The sequence below is a fragment of the Pseudonaja textilis genome, chromosome 1 (assembly GCF_049901715.1).
Source record: "Pseudonaja textilis isolate UNSWEBS1 chromosome 1, rPseTex1.2, whole genome shotgun sequence".
NCBI classification, from domain to species: Eukaryota; Metazoa; Chordata; class Lepidosauria; order Squamata; family Elapidae; genus Pseudonaja; species Pseudonaja textilis.
Window position 1 is genome coordinate 28,624,578 of NC_141990.1, and position 21,015 is coordinate 28,645,592.

General features: G+C 39.5%; 1 protein-coding gene across 5 annotated transcripts; it reads right to left on the reverse strand.

Moving 5' to 3' along the window:
• Positions 1-1,374: 1,374 nt before the first annotated feature.
• On the reverse strand, positions 1,375-17,351 carry CTSB (cathepsin B). 5 transcript variants are annotated; one of them, XM_087930212.1, is made up of 10 exons: positions 17,060-17,351; positions 12,614-12,767; positions 11,114-11,199; positions 10,053-10,167; positions 9,460-9,578; positions 8,535-8,620; positions 7,403-7,549; positions 5,756-5,872; positions 3,979-4,107; positions 1,375-2,671 (listed from the first exon to the last, which is right to left on the reverse strand). In XM_087930212.1, exons 2-10 carry the CDS (start codon positions 12,737-12,739, stop codon positions 2,574-2,576), a joined length of 1,023 nt encoding a protein of 340 aa, XP_087786338.1. In that variant the 5' UTR covers positions 12,740-12,767; positions 17,060-17,351; the 3' UTR covers positions 1,375-2,573. The 5 variants fall into 5 exon arrangements, with proteins under 5 accessions (XP_087786338.1, XP_087786322.1, XP_087786317.1 ...); XM_087930196.1 differs by having other exon boundaries at positions 16,580-17,339; XM_087930191.1 differs by lacking the exon at positions 17,060-17,351 and adding an exon at positions 16,461-16,577.
• Positions 17,352-21,015: the final 3,664 nt, after the last annotated feature.

Below are 21,015 nucleotides of genomic sequence, written 5' to 3' on the forward strand. Positions count from 1 at the left end.
TTCATGAGGTTAAATCTCAAAAATGAAGAAATCAATCTAGAAAAGCATATGTCCACAGAAGTAAAGTATAGTTATGAGGCCAGATGTGGAGCTTTCATAAGTCGAGCTCTACTCCTAGTGTCACTGGAACATGTGCATTTGTTTTCTTGGTTTACTACTGACATCTAAAATGGTTGACTTCGTAATCTAAAGCGCCAGTATTTCCAGGTGATCTCACCTAAGAGCCAACCAAGATCAACCCTACTTAGCATTTTGAGGAACACCCATCTGCTGTGGCATTAGCATGGAGTACTTGTTTTCTCTGCAACCTGGGTCCTAATTCTATAAAGGGGACACAGAAATTTCTTGATTTACAAGTACAGGTTAGAAGACTCATTATAGTGGCTTTCAGCAGTTGATACCTAAAAGCCAGTTCTTTGCTATAGTGAATAACCTTCAGAACAGATTCTGCAGGCCTTGTACTATGTAACTTGACAAGAGGCTAAAAAATAAACGAGCCAGCTTGGATTACTGGGATTTTTGCAAATAATTCTTAACTAGGTAGCATGATTTACTTTCAACAAAGGCACCATGGTTAAGTCTGCATATAATAAAAACTTAACAGTGTATATTTCAGTCTACCTATTTTTATACCCTTTGAAGCATAGCAGTGAACCACAGAAAAGCATATTTAAACAATAGAGTACGGGAGGCAAAACCTTGTTCTGCCCTAAGTGGACGAGTCATGAGCCATAGTGGGTTTTGGAGAAGGGTTCTAGGCTGCTAGGAACTTTCATGGTCAAGAAGGACCATGACATCACATATAGGTAATTGTAATTTCTAGGTGTAGGTACCTAAGTACCTAAGAGCAATTTAAGGCATGTAAATTAAATCAAAAACTAATATAAATTATTCTAATCCCAGTCAAGAAATCAGAATTGCAGAGGAGCTAGAGGTTGGGGAGGAAGGATCTGCAGGCTCTATGGAATTCAAAATTAGAACCTTGTAAACATGCGCATAAAGCCATTATTATTTCAAATCATCAAACTTTCAAGTACATAGTGAAGATACTGTAGTACAAGATACACACACACACACACACCATCCATCCATCCATCCTCTATCCTATATATATCTACATATAGATATAGGCTTTGTATCAAGACCATTACGTTTGATCACAGCAATCCATATTCTCATGACTTTAAATACAGAACCTCAAGGATCAGTAAAATGTATTGGTGTGTAAAACAGTCACCTGTTTCATCAGTTAGGTATGGCACAACGTGCACTGGGTCTATTTTCCGAACTGAAATGTGTTCCCCCTCCACGCCCCCACAAAAGAGACCAGAAATACAATCCTTTCTGTCCACCAGGGGGAAGAATGAACACATACATTGTAGAAAACTTTACTGGAGATAAGAATTGGAAGTACACTGATGAAATTCTGGTTGTAAGTCTTTTAAGTTTATAAAATATTCTGCTGCAGTTAACAATAACTGAATTTGAAGCCAGAAACCAATCACAGCCTATGCGTCAGATTCAATTTTAGGTTTATGCTTGCTGCTTATGTTTCCTCATCATTTATCATTTACAATCATAAAAAATGAAATAAATCATGCATATGTGCAGGACCAGTTAGTGCAAATGCCCAGTTTCAGGAATCAAACTTAAATGACAGGTACACATAAAAGTTCCCTCTTTATGTGTACGTGTGCGTTTCTGCTTCTGCAACTATTTGAAATTCCATTTAATTTAAATTTAACTTGAAATTTCATGATCCTATAATCCCACCTAGCCAAATTTATCAAGGAACTAAAGTTCAATGCATAAAGTTACAACAGATTCAGACGTTTTGTCTATTTTGACTATTTGGTCAGTTTGGTCAGTTATCTTCTCACTATTGAAGCATATATTGAGATTGAGAATTTATGAAGAGAAGAATTAGGACTGCTACCATGAGGGCATCCTCTTAAAGTTTCTTTGAAATTTAGGCATAAACCTCACCATCCATACAGTAAATAAGCAGTAAATATTTTAGCCTTTCTATTTACTTTTTCCTGAAAGTGAGTGCTTGAGAAAGAAAGTGGGGGGTAGGGGAGAGAATCCTCTTTACCACTTTGCACAATGTTTACGAAGGATTAAACTCAAAACAATCCAACCCTGAGATTCCATGATCCTACACTCTTATCTGACGGGTGATGCATCAATATGCAGAAGCTAAAATTAAAACCACTGCAAACAGCATCCTCAACATCTTAACCAGGGGTTAAGGTTGTTTCTAATCATGCTCTTCTGTTAGTGAAATGTAGTTTGATTCCTTTAGAGGTATTTCATTTAATACAGCCAGTTTCATCTCAACGTGCTTGCCATTCTGTCTTGCCAGTCATGAAAAATTGTTGAATAAAAATTAGAAAGCCTCATGCTTCAGACAAAAAGACAGCCTGCTAGTGACACCTGTATTGTATTCTTTTAAAAAAATGTTAAAGGCTTTTTAAAAAAATCCTGACAGCTAAAATGTCTTAGAGCAAAGGATTGCCACCATGTCTATCTTCATAAGTATATGATTATGTGCCATTCAGCTGGCAGGATTATCACAGCTGCTTCCAATACTGGCTTGTGCGAGGGATTCCAGCTACAACCTCAGACTCAATTCCACAGTGATCTTGCCCACGGAGGATTCGGAAATAGCCTAGAAGATATTAAGAGAAAAACCTTGCAAAAATTTCTCAAAACTAAATAAAACAAAACAAACCCAGCCCAATCAGCTTGTCCCCTTGCCATGTAGTACTTAACGATCTGGTGCCAAAGTTACATATGTTGCAGCACAACAGTGGTGGTTCGCCCTTATGACAGACTGAGGGGGCGCCGCAACGTGCCCTCTATCTATTCCTACCACCCCCCATCCTGCCTCGCTGGGTCTCCCTAGGAACTGGCCCTGCTTTGCTAGCCCTCTGGATTACACCTGCTCCTCCCCGCCCTCTTTACAATCGCTCGCTTTTCGAAGATTTCCAAAGTTCCCGAACAGGCTGGCCCACTTGGCAGAAAATGAGCGGTTTCGGGGACTAGAGCATGAAGGCAGAGGCGGCAGCCAATCAATGTAGAGCTTCTTTCCTTTGTCTCATTGGGCTTGCAGTTGGTGGATTTCATTGGGCGATGAGACAAAGGAAACAAGCTGCAGGTTGATTGGTGGCCACCTCTGCCTTCATGCTCCAATTCTTGAAGCTGCTCATTCAAACCAGCTCCCCAGCAGCAAGCACAAGGTGCCCACACTGCCGGCCAGACTGGGACTAAACAAGGCCTGCAGGGATGCTGGCCTCATGCCAGAAAAGCATCCATCTTTTACCCATGCTCGCGAAGCTGTTTTCCTTGGATCTTGCATTCTTACAGCTTCCCCAGCATCTGAATAAAATGTCTCTTTTCTGCCACCTGTTCTGGAACACTGGAGATTTTTGAACGGTAAGCGAGCAATCGGAAACGGGGTGGGGAGGAACAAGTGTAATTGGGCAAAGCAGGGCCAGTGCCTGTGGAGACACAGTGGGGCAGGATGAGGGGGAGCACCTATGGGAATCCCAAAGGACTGTAAATGGAGCATGCAATATCTCAGTGGGTGGAGGGAGGCCTTGGGTGGTTAGAAGCAGGTGGCCTAATCCAGCACTAACCCCACCCCCAATAGTCTTCCCCATCCTGAGATACCTTATCAAACAAACTGCATTCAGTTAACAAATGCATTGGGGAAAGTAGGGAGGGATCGCGTTCATTTAATGTGACCCAATAAACAAATCCTCGAGTTATGAATTTAATTGGCAGGCTCCATTACATTTGTAACTCAAGGATTATCTGTACTGATATGCATGACAAAGAACATGATGTCAACATGTCCACTGAAAAGGAACATGTCAGATCTCCAGATGTTGCTCAAGCACAGCTCCTGGGAGTTCTACAGCAATGGCATCTCTGAAAGATAATTGACCCACCAAAGGAAGGGAGATCACCTACCATTTTCACCCCAGTCTGTATTCCAGGAATTAGCTATCAACCAGTATGGTGTGCCATTGTCAACACCCCAGCCAAGAATTCGGATTGCATGGCCACCAACAGGTTCACCAGAGACATGCTGATAGACACCTGCAAGGGAAAAACTGTTACTCTATTCCCAAGTATAAACCCTGTTATTTTCCTGCTCAGATTCAGTTAACATTCTGTTTGGGATTTAAACTTGTGAAGAAACCATAGATATCATGGCTTGTGAGAGACTCTTGCTTGGCAACTTTTTTGACATTTTTGACATTTTTTACATTTCCGATTCTGGCACCCGGTGAGGTGCAGCTCAAAAATATATATTTCAGGTGCAGAATGGGCTGCTTCAAAATGGAGCCAATTTAAGCTTGAAAAATCCAGGAATTGTTAAATTTGTTCTGCATTCAAATTGGTCTTCATTATATTTATTAGTCCTAGCTTTTATACAGTCATAGGAATATCCTGAACATGAGTCAACAGGACTCATGCAGCTGCTAAGAAGTCAAATACAACAGGGACATATTGAGGAACAGAGTTAGACTCACAGAAAGAACAGATAATCCTCAACTTACAACCACAACTGAGCAAAAAATTCTGTTGGTAAGTGAAACATTTGTTAAGTGAATTTTGCCCCATTTTACCACCTTTATCACCAGAGTTAAGTGAATCATTTCAGTTGTTAGAATAACGTGGTTATTAAGTGATTTTGAGGTTGCAAAAGGAGATCACAGGATACTGCAATCATCAGAAATATGAGTCAATTGCCAAGAGTGTGAATTTTGATCACATGACTATGGGGATGTTGCAACTATTGTTAAGTGCAAAAAATAGCCATAAGATACTTTTTTCAATGCCTTTCTAACTTTAAAGCAGACGTCTCCAAACTTGGCAACTTTTAAGACTTGTGAACTTCAACTCTCAGAATTCCCCATGTTGGCTGGAGAATTCTGGGAATTGAAGTCCACAAGTCTTAAAAGTTGTCAAGTTTGGAGACCCCTGCTTTAAATAGTCACTAAATGAACTGTTGTAAGTTGAAGACTACCTCTACTTTGCCTTGATAGGCCTCACATCAGAAGTAACCTATGACTGGTCCTTGCACCTATGGCCAGTTGCAGCAACCCTGCAGTCGCATGATGAAAATTATTTGAATTTGGGTACTTTGAAACTGACATGCATTTACAACGGTTGCAGGGGGTCATGTGATCACCAGTTGCAACCTCCTCAGTTGGCTTCTGACAAGCAAAGTCAATAGAGGAAGCCAGATTTAACAATTGCATGATTCACCTATGGTGATTTGCTTAATAATAGCTGTACAAATAGTCCTAAACTTGGTACAATTTACTTCCTTACATAACAACAAAATTTCCAGTCCCAATTATGGTTTTAAATTGAGGAAAAATCTGTATGGTCCTTCATTGATATTTCCATTATGCTAAAAAAAAAAATTGGGGCGGGGGTGTTTTCCCAAATCCCATTCTGAACGTCAACTTCGGGAATACTTGAGATCTCAAATTATTTTGAAGCTTTAAGTCTTGCTAACATAAGCTAAATTCAAGCAAAGTTTTATGCCTGAAAGTTTTTGAATATCATATGTAACCAGTTCTATCAGAAGATTAAACCAAAACCATTATAACGGGAATTAAAGCAAAATCACACAGATGTAATTCACTTAGCGATTCAAGAGTTTTAAAAAATGAAAATGGCTCTTTTAAAAAAATATGTCTCCTTTAAGAAGTTACAGAAAAAAAATACTTACCTGATTTGTACATGAGGAAGTCAGAATAAACGGTAAAGGCTCCCTCCACTGGTCCATTTTTGTAAATCTCAGCCATTATTTCTTTCTCATTGCCAGGGACACTATAGGAAGTCACTCCTAACCAGAGGAAATGGGAAAGCGATCTCTAAGTTAGAAAGCATTCGAATTGCTTATTTCAAAACATGGCCGGTTTTCACCACATTATTATTACTATGATCCTCTGTTACTCCTAACCTTAACTGAGAAGCAATGCATGCACTGTGTATTCTAACATGCATTATTTATTAATTAATCATTACAAAGATTACAAACATGTTACTACAAAATTCAAATTTGATGCTAACCATCATTCAATGAATCAGAGAACAGGTTTAAAATAATTACTTTATAACAAGAATATAATCTATCTAATTTAATTTGGTGTATTATGTGAGGTGATCCAGGTTGTCTAAAAGTCAACTTCCATTTAAGAAGCCCTGCTTTACAAATTTTGGCAGTGCCATATATGAATCCAGCCTGTACATCACATTGTACTTTTTCTGCTACAGGTGATTTTTGTAGTATTGATTTGCAATTTATTAACTTTATATGCCAGCTAGTGGTGGGATTCAATTTTTTTACTACCTGTTCGATGGGCGTGGCTTGGTGGGTATGCTTTGCGCGCGCATGTATGTTTTGTGCATGTGCCAAACACATGCGCGTGCTAAACACATACTTCGTGCACGCACAGAGGATTTCCTACTGAACTTCTCCCGCAATCCTACATTCTGTTGTTAAACAGCTGGTGTGTGGCAATCCGCTGTGCCGCGTGAACCAGCTGAGCTTCAAAACCAGGAAATGAAGGTCAGTATAGAGCTGGGCCCTGCAGTTGATCATTGGAATGAACCGGTTCGCTCACAGATGATCCTTGAAGCTACCAGTTCGGCCAAACGAGGCTGAACCGGTAGAATACCACCTCTGACACTGCCCATTCTCTGCTACACCATCCTAGGTGTTAATGGGGAATCTTTAACTCAGTTATAAAACTTTAACTAGTTATAAACAGATACAGCCCCCAATCATGGCTTCATAGCTTTCACTCTAATACCCATCCATCAAAGCCTTGAGTACATTCCTGGGCAGAGATCTTCAAAAAGTTACAGAATTGTAACAGTGTGACAGAAGGGGAAATTACTAAGTACCTGGGGAGTTACTTAAAATAAAAATTAGTACAAATAATTTTATTTTCTAAGTGTACAAAAGGACAAATAATTTTACCCCTGCCTACTTGTGCTATTGAAAGGTCAAATGTAACACTTGGCTTGGAAAGGGGTCTAACATCCTGGCTGCAGACTTTATCCAGAATATCCAAATGCAAGGCTATATGCAAAGCTATGTCTCTTCTGCCCCCAACAGAAGAGAATTTAATTTGTTTCCTCTTATAAGTAATATGTGGCTACCTGTGTAACCAACCATAATAATAGCATTTCATCCTGATTGTATTGTTTGCATTGCTAATTTTTAATTTACATATCTAATCTTATACTGCATTTGAAAATCTATTATATCTAAACCAGAATATTACATTTTTATCATTTCAATATTTTGAAATCAAAGCCTGTGGGTTTCTTATAAAGCAGAATATGCGGTTTAATATATATGCATTACCATAATGTTTGTCTTTCTTGTATGAAGGAGAATAACCAGCTTCACATGTTTTGATGCATTCAGGGGTGTTACCACCTTCTCCAGTGCATGGGGGTCGAGTCCCATTGACGTGATGCTCACAGGGTGGAATAGAATATGGTCTACAGCCTATTGGTTAGAATAAAAAGCCATTTGAAAAGAATCTTTTAATTCCCTAGTCTAAGCTCAAATCAAAATAAATCATGCTAAGCTACAGAATTTCACTTACATGCAAAAATATTTCATTCTGTAGTTCCCTGCAGTTGTATATTATAAACCACTAATTCAGATAACAGCTCATCTTGCTTTTCCCTTGAGAGCTCCATTTCTATATCCCATTTATCTTCATAGTAACCCTTTGAGAGCAAATATATTGCAAGAACTGGTGATCTGCCCAAAGTCACCTGTCAGCATCATGGTTGATTGGGAATTTGAACCAGGCTCTCTGCATTCAGTCCAAAATGTGAACTAATATGCAGGTAGTCCTCAACTTATGACTAACTGAGCCTGTCAACTACAGTTCTAAGTCATGACAGCCATAAAATGAGTTATCATGTGACTGATCCAATTTTATGACCTGTTTGTGGTACTCGTAAAACAAATGTAACAGTCGTAAAGTGTTTGTTCATTCTGGGCTGAGTTTGCTGGAAACCAAAAGTAAATGCCACGTCATGGCAAAACTGTCATAAATCACAGTCACATCACCATGAGATGCTGCAAACAGCTGTAAATGGGGGCTGACAGCTGAATGCCCAAAATATCACATGAGGAAGGGAAGAGAATGTCAGGACTTCACAATCTGGTCATAACTAGCTAAAGAGGGCTCTGTTGTAACTTTGGAGGTCATAATTCGAGGCTTCCTGTATTTCACAGGGATTCCCACCCCAACCCCCAAGTTGCCTGCCTGCTACTTCCAATTCTTCCATCTGTCATCAGGCTCCCCTTTCTCATTATTCTAGTGAAGATCTTCTGAATAAACCCAAGCTGTGCATAGAAAGAAATAATAATGGAATCCAAGTGAGCAACCTGATTGCAAGGTGAAGTCATGGACACTCAAGAAGGACTTTCACCATTCAGTCCTGGCCACAGGTATCTTGCTTAAAAGAAAACTCACCAACATGTGAGTCGTAAAGCCCACCAGACACCAAGCCTTTTTCAGTCCAGTATCTCCATGCTCCTGCAGGATAACCTCCATTACAGCTGCAAGAAAATGATGTACAACTATCACAAAAAGAACTCTTTAGGGAAAATACATTTTAACTGCGGGTTACAGTCTGAAAGACTGAAGAGTCTTTGGAGTGATGATTATCCATGTGATACCCAAAGAGATGGAAAAGGCAACCTGTTCAAAATTCTGGGATCACACTTGCAATTTAAAAAGTGGCTCCAATGAAATGACATGGCACATTCACAAAACACCCATTTACCATGAAGTAAATAGGCTGCTCTCATCTCTAGTTGCCAGCTCTTTTTGTTCTACGATGATTTTTCCATAAAGCACTGTATAGCAGGCATCGCTTTTTACATTTTCTATAGGGCCTAGAAGCATTCTTAAAATAAAAATAATGCTAAAGCTAAAACTAGAAGGCAAAACAGCTTTCTGCAATGTTTATAATTAAAGGATTTTTTTTTAAAGGAAATAGGGAAGAAATTTGACAGGCACCAAGTACAAGTGTTTGTGGTGATCTTGGAGCTCATAGTATCATGCAGCCTCAAAAAAAGAACTTTCAAGTTGAGCTTGATTCCTGATTAGTGTAGTCTTCTTGTTGGCTACTATGATGTAGAACACAAACTGTGTTGGGAATAGAATGATCTGAAAAACATTAGACATCTCTTTTTAATTTCAGACCACACTGTTCCAGCCGTTCTGGAGTGGTCTGAGGGCTTTCTAGAAATCAATCTTCCAGAACAAAAAGACTTCTGATCTTAACATACTGTGAATGTTCCCGCTGTATTTTCTGCCTTTCCTGCTAGCCTTTCTAGCAGGAAAAAAAAGCTGTTCACAGAAAAGACAAGTGACAAGGTAGGAAGTAACTTACCCCATCCCACATTCAAACCCGCAGCAAGAGAGCAGATCTTCAGCAGAAATTTCCACGTTCACTTTGCCATTAGTATGGACACAAACCCGATCTGACATGGCTTCAACTGCACCAAAAGCCTACAAGAGACAATCCAAAAGTTCTGTCAGTGGCACTGTTGAGACCTGTAGACTGTCCTAACCCCATCCAACCACCACCAAGCAAAATTATTGTTGCTGCCGCTGCCTCCGCTATCACTACCAGTCTACTACATCATTCTCTCTTTCTCATTAAAAGCTCTTCTGGACTTTCTTTGGGCATATGTACACTGATGCTTCATAATGGATTGGTGGTTTCAACACAAATAGAGTTATATATACACTGATTGTGTTAACTTAAGAGATGGTTTCTCCTTTGCAATTTACTGAGCATGCCACAATCAATGAGTTTACACATAAGTCAAAATGAACCAGTTCATGCCACGCATAAATTAGTGCTATGCATGAATTTAGCCAATGTGCATTTTTGAGGAATTGGAAGCTTCTATTAAAGATGGAGAACTGGATATGAACTACCAGATCTGCTGAATTCTGACCTATGGCAAAGGTACTTACCCAGCAGGAACCACAAGAGCCTTGGTCTCTGATTTCCCTAATGGTTGGGCAGTTTGACCATTGTTGCCTTGAGTCAAAGTTTTGTGGCAAGACCAAATCACCAGCAAATTCAAACCTTTCAAACAACAGGGAAAAAGTTGAGTGGAAAAGAAACAACAATGCTCTAATTAAGTAATGTCTTTGTTCGTCAAAGTCCTTGGATTTAATCTCTTATGTCAGAGCGTCAATTTTGCTTCCAGCATGTTGACAAAATACTAGCATGAATATGATTCAGAGTTCACACTATATATAAATGACATCTATTTAATAACTTCATCATTTAGCCCTTGTGAATGCATTAATATTTTGATCTGGAACTACATCTGTCCAGATTGATTCATTCTACTAAGAAACAAGACTATCAACAAATCATTATAGAATTCAAATTTTGAAAATGGTGCCTGTTTATATATCAATGCCAAGTACTTTTTTTAAAATGTGAGACATTCCTGGCTTTTTTATTTTTAAGTAATAAAACATAGGAAAGCTTTCTAATATTAACCCACACTGCTGGATCTATCTAGCTCAATTTTTTCTCCCTGTTCAATCATATCTGATACTTGAAGACTGCCTGGATAAATCCCTTCAGTTTTCTTGGAAAGAACTGATTTGCCATTGCCTCCTTTCTAGTGCCGAGAGTAACTGACACAAGGTTATCCACTAGCTTTGTGCCTAAGGCAGGAATAGAACTCAAGGTCTCCTAGTTTCTAGTGTGATGCTTCAACCACTACACCAAACTGGCCTTCATCTACCTCAATATTTAAATATAAAAGTAGTAACAACAGTTCAGAATTTCAGGACTGGTGTCTCCCAGTCTCAACAAGCTATTAAGCTAAGACTTTCTGCATAAAAACAATTGTTCTATCATTAAATTAAGCTCTTTCTTTCATGTCCAGTAGCAACTTTAATACAACTGTAACCAGGAAACCATTCCTGAGAGCAGAAGGCAAGATAGTCATTATCTGCAGAGTCCAAGAACACATATGCAGCAGGATTAGAAGCAGAGCACATAAATATCCCACCTCTCGGGCAGTTTGGGGCCATGCAAGAAGGTGCCACACAACTTTTTCACATAACTCATGTCAGCATTGGCAAAGTTGTGTCCAGCCTTTAAAAAAAAGTAAAAATAACAATAAAACACAATATAATCTAGATCTTTCACCCCAAGCACAACTACCTTTTACTAATTAAAAAAATAACTAAACATGCGTAAAAATGAACTCATGGTTCCACAATCTGCATACACTCTTTCTTTATCGCAGGCAGAGATAAAATATGTATGTCTGATAAATGCAGTCTTCAGTAAAAGGAAGTAACTGCCTTTATTTGGATGAAATACTAGATCTCTCCTTGCCCCTGCTAATGATTGATTTCCTTTTAATAAATAACACAAGACAGTGAATTAATTAATATGCCCTATTTTTCTTATGCCAACCACCTGTGAGGAGAGCTGGGCTGAGTGACTGGCCCAAAGTCACCAACCCAGCTTTCATGTCTAAGAAAGATGAGATTAGAACTCAGTTTCCTGGTTTCTAGTCTGATGTCTTACCTGCTAGACCAAACTGGCTCCAAATATTAAAATTAAATCAAATATTTATTAAATATTGCTTTAGATTTTTTCTGTTAATTAACTTGGGACTTGCCTTAATTTTAGAATAATCTGTTATTTAATCTTTCATTCATTCAATTTCTATAACTGGCCATAACCAATGATTCTGGGAAGTTTACAATTCTAAAACTATAAAAATAATAAAAAACATTTAAACAAATACATTCCAAATAAATAGATATATAGTAACTGAGATAATTAACAGTAAAACCAAAAAAAGGGCCCTTAATATATTCAGAGCCCTAAAGTCAGGTACATAGACAAGTTTTTAAAACAGGGATATTCACACATTGGCAGCTTTAAGACTTGTGGACATGGCTGCCCATGGAGTTTTGGGAGTTGAAGTCTACAAAGGTTAGGTACCCATTTTAAAGTCTTATGAAAGGCCAGCAGAGTTGGGGCCCTTCTAATCTCTGAGGGGAGAATATTCCACAGATCAGGGCTATTGGGAGGCCCATCTTCTAGTCCCCTGCCAGTTGGCACTTTGGGGAAGGGGGGGAAATATGATATTTGCCGGTCATCTGGCAGTTTAAAAATCTTGCTCAGTATTCACTAACAAAAGGCTATTGGCCATAATAGAAACATAATAGAAGCTTCAAGGCCAAGAGATATTGTTCCAAGAAGTTGACCACAGAATAGCAACTCAACAAGCACCTGTATTGTACCAGCTCAACTAGGATCTTTCTTCTATGAATGTAGGATGGTGAGGCGTGGGGAGTTAATACAATCACCCAAAAAGGAAAATGACACAACTTATCGACTTCATGCCAGATCAACAAACTGCAAGTTAAATGGTCTTTCTAAGTGAAATCAGTTCATTAATATTAAGTTTGCCAAGCTGTATCTTGGAAGACAGCCAACTACCAATTCCCACCACCCTGCAAAGTTGGACCTTACCCAAAAATTTACTTACCTTCCATGTAGTATTGAGTTTATTGATATAGTTCACTAAGTCAGGAGAGAGAGGAGGGAAGTATGGAACATTACGGGCACTTGTAAGGACCACAAACAGGCCGAGAATTACCACAGAGCACCTCATTTTTGATAATGGATGCTTAAGATGCTACCTGGAAGAGAGAGATTCATAATTTACACAGTTGCAATGTTAACAAAATAAGTCCTATAATGAGATCCAAATTTGAAACATGAGTAAAGCAGTCATGTTTTTTTTCCTGGGCTTTTGCAGTTGCCCTCTACGACTGGCAGTTGGTTCTGAGGAAACATATATCTTATCTGATTTGATATATTCCTGACAAATGCTATGTGCACTCAAATCCAGCTCTGTGCAAGCACTGCCATACCTATATGAATGAGAAAATTGCCAGGTTTTCAGCACAGAATAAATAAATCTATGTGTGTTTATCTAATGTTATACTCCACAAAAACACTGAAGGCTGTGAATTCATGCAAGTGTCCAATTCCAATTCTACATCACTGTAAGAGTTCATAATGAAAGATCTCCCACCCTATTTTCAACTGGCAGAAGATCCGATGCTTTAAATCTGCATCCTAAAAGCTAGGTTGTAGAGGCTCTGTCCTCTCTTCCCCTGGTTCAGATTCAGTATAGAAATTTGGACTGCTAGCAAGCTTAAAAAAACACTGTTGGATACAACCCAATGGGAAAAACATAGCTAAGATGAAAGTGCAATTTGCTATAGATTTAATTTATATGCTACCCATCTTACCAATGTATCAGCTAACCATTTGTGCAACCAGAAAATAAAGAATAATTAGGCATAAAAGAAAATATTGCTACATTCACTCTTGATGTGACTAAGGATAGAAAGAAATGTAGGTCTATTCCTTTCCAGGGTGAAATCACAAAATCCGAAAAAGAATTGTGCAATATACAGCAGCAATTTGATGGCCCTTCCTCCCTTTAGAAGTCAATGAGAATGGTTTTCATTCCAGGAAGCTAGAATACTCACACTATGTCGGTGCACCAAGAACTAATTTTGAATGTTACATCTCATTCAAACTGTGAAACCAAACTTGATATTTTGAGGCCTACATGTTGCACAAACCTGGTCAAGTGAACTTTGGAAAATTATGACTCATGATTTTGCATGCAAGGCAAGTACAGACATTTGTAGTTTTTTCAGCAAATAATGGTTGTTTAGGTTAGGGCTTTGTATGCTGCATGACCTATCATGTCTAAATATTGCATTATAGAGGTTGTCCTCAACTTACAACCACAACTGAGCCCCAAACTTCTGTTGCTAAGTGAGATGAATTTTGCCCCATTTTATAATCTTTCTTGCCACAGTTGTTAAGTGAATTGCTGCAGTTGTTAAATCAGTAACATGGTTGTTAAGTGAATCAGGCTTCTCCATTGACTTTGCTTGTCAGAAAGTAGCAAAAAGGGATCACGATCCCCAGGACATGGCAATGGTAATAAATGTGAACCAGTTGCCAATCATCTGAATTTTGATCACGTGACCATGGGATGTTGCAATGGTTGTAAGAATGAAAAATGGCCACAAGTCACTTTTTAATGCTGTTGTAATTTTGAATGATCACTATGAATTGTTGTAAATCAAGGACTACCTGTAGCATCAGGGTATTATAAGTATTGCTATAATCAGTCTTCACTTGTACAACATATGGTCCAAGTTTTAACTGTCTCTGAAGTAGGCAATCTGTTTCAGGTGGCACAGCAGAAAACAAATATAATTTGACGGATCCTCAAATATCTTAAAGAACTGTATTCTGTCCAACACAAAACTTACTGCTGGGAGAAAAATGTTCCCAATATTTGCCTCTATACTAGGTCTTTTATTCAGAATCTTGTCATGAAACCCTTACCAAATTTCTGCAATTCAAAATATTGGTCAGCTGATACAAAAAAACCAAATAATCTCCAAATCCTCCCAAAATAAAATTCTGCCAACAATTAAGTAAACAAGTCATGGGTCACAAACTGGAAAATGCTAGAATGTTTCTACAAAACATCCAGCCTGTCTTCCTGTTGTTGTTGAGCCTCCTGTTTCAGGGAAGTTGCATTAGAATTTGTTTATATGGCAAAGCACCAATTCCATTTCTAATGCAAGTCTCTGTAAAAAAGCAAAACAGAAGAATCTCTTTCTGTTACTAAGGTCTTTCCTTTTAGTACTTGCACCTAACCAAAACATAAACCTGCCTGAGCAGCTTTTTTCCCTGCACTGCCCATCTAATCCTCAACTCACACTTGAAGGTTTGAGTTGCTCCCGTGTTGAAGTAATATTATCCACTGTTCCCCTAATAGCGTTTACACCAAATATAACTGACACACTTCCCTGCTTTGTCAACAGCAGTCAGGCGATCCCTAGAAGGCGTGGTGGAATCAATCCAACCCTAAATTACTTAGGGCAGGAAAGTCCAACTTTTGGAAGCCAGACTCACTCTCTGCACCAAATCTGAAATAAACTGAACAGCAGCTGACCAGCACTCATCCTCTGGCTGCTCTATGATCCAGGTCTCCACCCCCACTGGTCAGCTGATGTGTGGCTGGTGGGACTTGATAGGAGGGGAGGAGAGGAAAGCAAGGCCATGGCGTCTATCTAGGTTTGATGTGTTCTGCACACATAGTAAATAAGGATGGTCTCATTCGGGATCAACAGAAAGGAAGCAAATTCTCCCCCCAGTACTTTTCTGCCAGTTTAAGGATGTCTGAAAGCTTCCCCAGAAAGGGGATCAACTCTTTCTGAAATACCATGAAGAACGGATGCCTTTTATATTTCTGACTCCCAAAAGATCCAGAACTTTTTGGATAAATGAGGCATCTTACACCTTTAAATTAATTCAATGTAAGCTACTTTACCAGCATATAAATGTCACTGGGGAGTTCCTTACCACCTTGGCTGGTTTTGATTTCAGTTTTGAGTCCAACATAGCAATGAACTCGTTCCTCATTCATTCCCCTATGGGGATCCACACACCCCAATCCCTATGCTGGCTTGGGGCTACAGAAGTTTTCCTCCTATCTGAAGAGGCCAGGATGGGGGGATGGTTATCCTGAACTGAAATCCCTTCAATGAGTCAATCCATATGGTAGAAATAAACTGAATATAAAGGAAGCTACTTCAAAGCTCACACTCAAACATAAAACCACAGCCAAGGCCCATGAAATGGGATCTGGAGCAAAACTGGTGGGAGACTATGCAAACTCACACACACACACACAAACAGGCTCTTTCCAAAATTCTGACCAAGAGTTTGCATGATCCATACTCATCCTGAAGTTCAACCAAATGGACTCGGCTCTCTTTTTCGTCACAGTTTGCCAGGAGCAGGAAATCTTTTCATAATTACATTGTTCCTCTTAAGCAGAAATCAAAAAACTTCCTGTTCGAGCAAATTACCCAGAAAATAGCTTTATTCGTGCAAAGACATTTTTAGCCGCGAGTGTCGTGCAAACCAAGTCCTCATCTTGGGCGGAGTAGATGTTAATAATAATAATAACGATAACAACAACAACAATAATAATTAAAAGCCAAGGGAAGCCGGCCCATCCCTTGGCCACCTTTTAAAAATTAGCAGCTACAACGACTGGCTCTGGAAGACAACGAGGCTCCATCCCCCCCCCAACTTATCCAGGGGACACCAGGGTTTTTTGGGGGGGAGGGGGGGGCAAAGCCACCGAATCGGCTGTGCCTCCTGCCTCTCTCTTTCCTGTAAATGTGAGAAACTTCGCTCCCGATTTTAAGTACGTTTAACCTTGGATCACGGCTTCCCGTCCAAATAAAACCCTTCCTTACCTAAGGCAGCACTGGCAGAGTCACCAAAGGCTTCAGCAGCTCGCCCGCCGGCTCTGCCCGCCTTATCTACGGTCCCCACCGGCACCCAGAGAGCCGCGTCTCCACAGCCCTGCCCTCAGCCGCTCCTCCCCACGCTGACTCACCTCACGTGGCCGCTCCGCTCTGCCAGCGACAGCAGCAACCGCAGCGCCTGACCCCGAGGCACGTAATTCCCTCCCACTCCCCTGAATCACCTGACTCTTCCCCCCCCCCCCTCCACAACCCCTCGTGTCATCCTTTAACCCGGCAAATCTGTCTTCGGGAGGTTCGCCAGGGGTCGGGTGGGGTAGGGTGGAATGGGGAGGGGAATGGTTGGGACCAATGCAAATCTAGAGCTGAGTCCGGTTGCCCTGTGCAGGACGTCGGTGAGATCGGGCTCCGGTTTACTCGGAATCAAAGCTCTTCCTGCAGTGTCATGGTTCGTGGTTTCTCTGAACTTGCCATCCTCTCAACGTTTGCACGGGAATAAAAGCTGGCACGGGGTTTTTAGTGTCTCTCTCTCTCTCTCTTTTTTTTTAACAAGAGTGAGCCGATTTGGGAATTTTTTTTGTGGGAAAAAAATCAATTTTGTCCCCGATGCTTACCAAACCTTTCGGATGTTTGTGGATTTTCCCTTTAAGTGGCGTCGAGAAATATGAACGACCACTAGAAGCGCTATCTGATTTCTACCAAATGTTGCCCTGTTCTCAAAAGCGGCACCCTCAGACACTCGATATTGTAAGCATCCGAACAAACGTTTTTCAAAAAATGTCTTAATGAAAAGATGGCAAGAAAACCCCCATATATATGTGGTGCAGTCCCATCTATTCCATCCTATTGCTCTGATCCCTGCACCTCTTGACAAACCCGTTCCCCCATGACTGCACCTATAAATATACGGTGTTACCTTCCTGCAAAGTAAACATGGGTGGAAACTATAATTTAAGTTTCACAACAACCTTATAAAATTGGGCTGTGAGACAATGGTTTTCTAAGGTAAATGTCAAAAGGAGATTCTCAGTCATCTAGGTAATGATTGTTCCAAGGGTGCTTTTTCAAGAAGTAAGTGGACTTTATGTTTTTTCTCTGAAGATGTTTCACTTCTTGGATGAGAAGTGAAAGTGTTGCAAGAAAACCGGACAGTTGCCTGTTGAAAAAGCACTTTTGGGACTTTCTAAGGTAAACCTGTCTGTTGCCCAGCTCAATAGAGAATTGAATTCTGGTTATTTTGAGTCCTGTTGGTGGGTTTCTAAATGCATCTGTCCATTACTTATTTTTTGAGTCTGTAGGCCCTCCTTATTAAGACTAACCAAAATGTCAAAAAGAAAATAGAAAAAGAAAAATTCCTAACTACTCAGAGTTTTCTTCATCAGTCTGGATGTTTTCCATCCACATCTTGTATCACTGTTAAGTGAAGCTTTCATTGCACGTTGAGATTTTACAAGGACCTGAACAAAGCTTCTATTGCAACCATGTTTTTCAAGAAGGAAAACCTGTGAAGTGCACAATATTTTGAAAATATAAGGAGCAGTTTTCTATTCTGCCTAGTTAAGAAGAACCTGTATTTCTATTTAAGGCTAGAGCAAAATTGCCCTGCCTGAGATTCCAGAGCTCTCCTAAAGAAGCCACCTATTTAAAATTAATATAGATGAAGGGAATTATTAAATGCAAGGGCAATAATTAAAATAACTATTAAATTCATTTTAAATTAAAACAATTACATTCGTTTTTAATTTAGCTGCAACCACTTTTATATTCTGGCTCCTCGTAGTTTTTGGAATGTGATCTCTGGCTTGCTAGCTAACAGATAAGTGAAATGCTCCCAGATTATTACTTTTTTTAAAAAAAATAGACATTGTTCCTTTGACCTAAAATCTTAGGTGTAAACCTGATGCCTACAAAAGCCCTGTACAAATTCATTCAGGCTGCCATCTGCATCTCGCTATATTTTAGGGAACTTCAAGCAATGCTTGGTCACTAGCCTGGTTGTTGTATCCTGTTGTCCCATTCAGCACTTTGACTGCTTTTAGTTTACCTAATGTGTGAACTACAAGGACACCATGGCTTTGTTCAATCAATGACCTTTTTTTTTCTATACAAAAGCTCGGAGTAAATATAGTATCGTTTTGATGATACTTTGACTGGGTCTGAAGAAACACATGATTGAATATTTTGTAATATTATCTCCCAGACCATTGCCTGATGCCTCTTCTACTCGTAGTTTTTGGAATGTGATCCTGTTAAGGTCCAGATTCAATCAACTGCCTTTGTTTTGATTGGGAATTACTTCATTTTAAAAAATGCTATTGCGTTGCTTGGTTTCTTCTTATCTTCTTGTTATCTTATACTTTTACAACATCAGCCACCTTGTGAGGCAGCATATCTTTTAAACATATAAGGTAAAGGGCATCATGACTCATGATTCCTGACTTTGTTTTTTATTCCTCAGAGGCTGAACCAACCAGAAAGTTTGCTAAAGAGCTGTAATGTTTAATTTGACTGAAAGAAAACTATATGGGAATAATCATGTGAATTATATTTTGTTGAATTTAAATGAAACTACATAAAAATGGTTCTGGTTTTTTATTCTTATTACAAATTTTGTAATAAGGCCACCAGCAAAATCCAGGTGCAGCCAGAGTTTTGAAGAAGTGCATCTTTTAAAATGAAATATAGTTTAATTCTAAATAGAAGTGTAGTTTGGATAATAATGGTGTTAAGCCAAAGTTTGATTTATTTAGATCCTAGCTTAGCAAGTCATGTCAACTTGTTAACTTCTATCTTTGCAATGTGGAGTGTAATGAATTAAAGTGTAAGATTTTATATAAACACAGCCAACTGTGGTTTATTCAGATGAGGAACATCATGGCTTAGCACAATATCAAAATCAAAGTTTATATGGGAACTCTCATCTGCATGATTTCCTGAGGAATGGCTGGTAGGTTGCTTGTGAACTCCTAACACAAAAGGAATTATGTTTTGTTTTCTTGCAAAGCTGTTTCCCACAAGAAGGCAAAGTTACTCCAAACTTGAGTATTACATCTTTTACATCATATTCTGTATGTATTTCAATGGAAACATGTTCTGAGCAGGGCCTCGTCTTTTATCTATTTGGTTTTGGTTTAGCATATTATGTGAATCCAGGTAAAACATGGGTTATGCGACCAAAGAAATCAAGGCCTTATCTGCACTTATCACATGAATAAAATAGACTTTATTCTGCCACATTTGATGGGTGACACTTTTGTCTCTCCTCAGTGTGCTTTCCTCCCATCCTTGAGATGAGACAATGATATAAACAGCACTGAATCCATAACCTACATCTTTCCCCTGCTGTTGCAGTCCTCACACCATATAATGTAGAATAGCTTCAAGGCAATAATTTGCAGTTTCCCTCCCATGCTTTTCATCTACTTGTGGAAAGATGAATAGCCAATTACTCCCTGACTGAGTGTGGGGTTGGGTTGGCAGTTCAAGCCATCATCATTATTACTTATTTTTTGCCTTTCTTTGCAACTAGATAGATTGATGTCTTCAGCTTTGCTGGAAAGGGAAGCTTGCAGCCTCTGAACTGATGGACCCACGTATCACATGGGGAGCTGGGGAGCTATCTCTCTGCATATCTTCTTTTCCAAGGGAAAAAGCAGCTCCCTGGGTAGAGTGTTTCCCCATCCTCAGGCCAGTTCTGGACTGGAAAATAAATAGTACCTTCATTTTCTCCAGGGTCTGGAAATTGTATCATGCTTTTTAAGGCCTGGTTTTATAAGAATGTCATCTTCTTTCAAAATTCTATTCTGTGATTTTTCAGCCCCCAGAAACGCAGAATTGTCATGGTGAAAGTAACAATGCGTGAAAGATGTGGAAGTCTTGGTCACATGGAGCCTTTGACAGTTTCTTCAATTGTCAAAGGCAGAGGTCTCCAAGCTTGGCAACTTTAAGACTTGTGGACTTCAACTCCCAGAATTCTCCAACCAGCTAGCTGGAGAATTCTGGGAGCTGAGGTCCACAAGTCTTAAAGTTGCCAAGCTTGAGGACCCCTGGTCAAAGGCTTTGCCCTTGACAAATGATTGGTAGAGTTATCACTGCAGCAAGCCAGATGTGTGGATGAGCCATTAATGGATGCAGCTGTCCAACCATTTCTAACCGTGGGTATATTTGGGATTGGGGAGTTTGTGGTGGATACTTTAGGGAGAGCCAATTGAGAAAACATGGCTAGAAAGTGAGGTGGGGGGCATAGAGCCTGAAGAGAGGAATTCATGGCGCTTCCTTGGGAAATCTAGTCTTTTGTATGAACTAGGCCCATTTTCTTAGTTTGTGTTAGAGTCATTTCTCCTGGAAGAGTGAACAATTAACATACTGTTCGTATTTTGTTGCCAACTTTTATGAACTCTTTAACTATGGCTAACAATTGTCCAATATATAAGAATGTAAATTGGATCCTAAGTATCAAACAATGTTGTGTGACTCCACTGGATAAAATGGAGGAGATTTGTAGTTAGCTTGCAATAAGACTACAGGACCACTTTCATTTCTTTACTCATATGAACTGAAAGAGCCCATG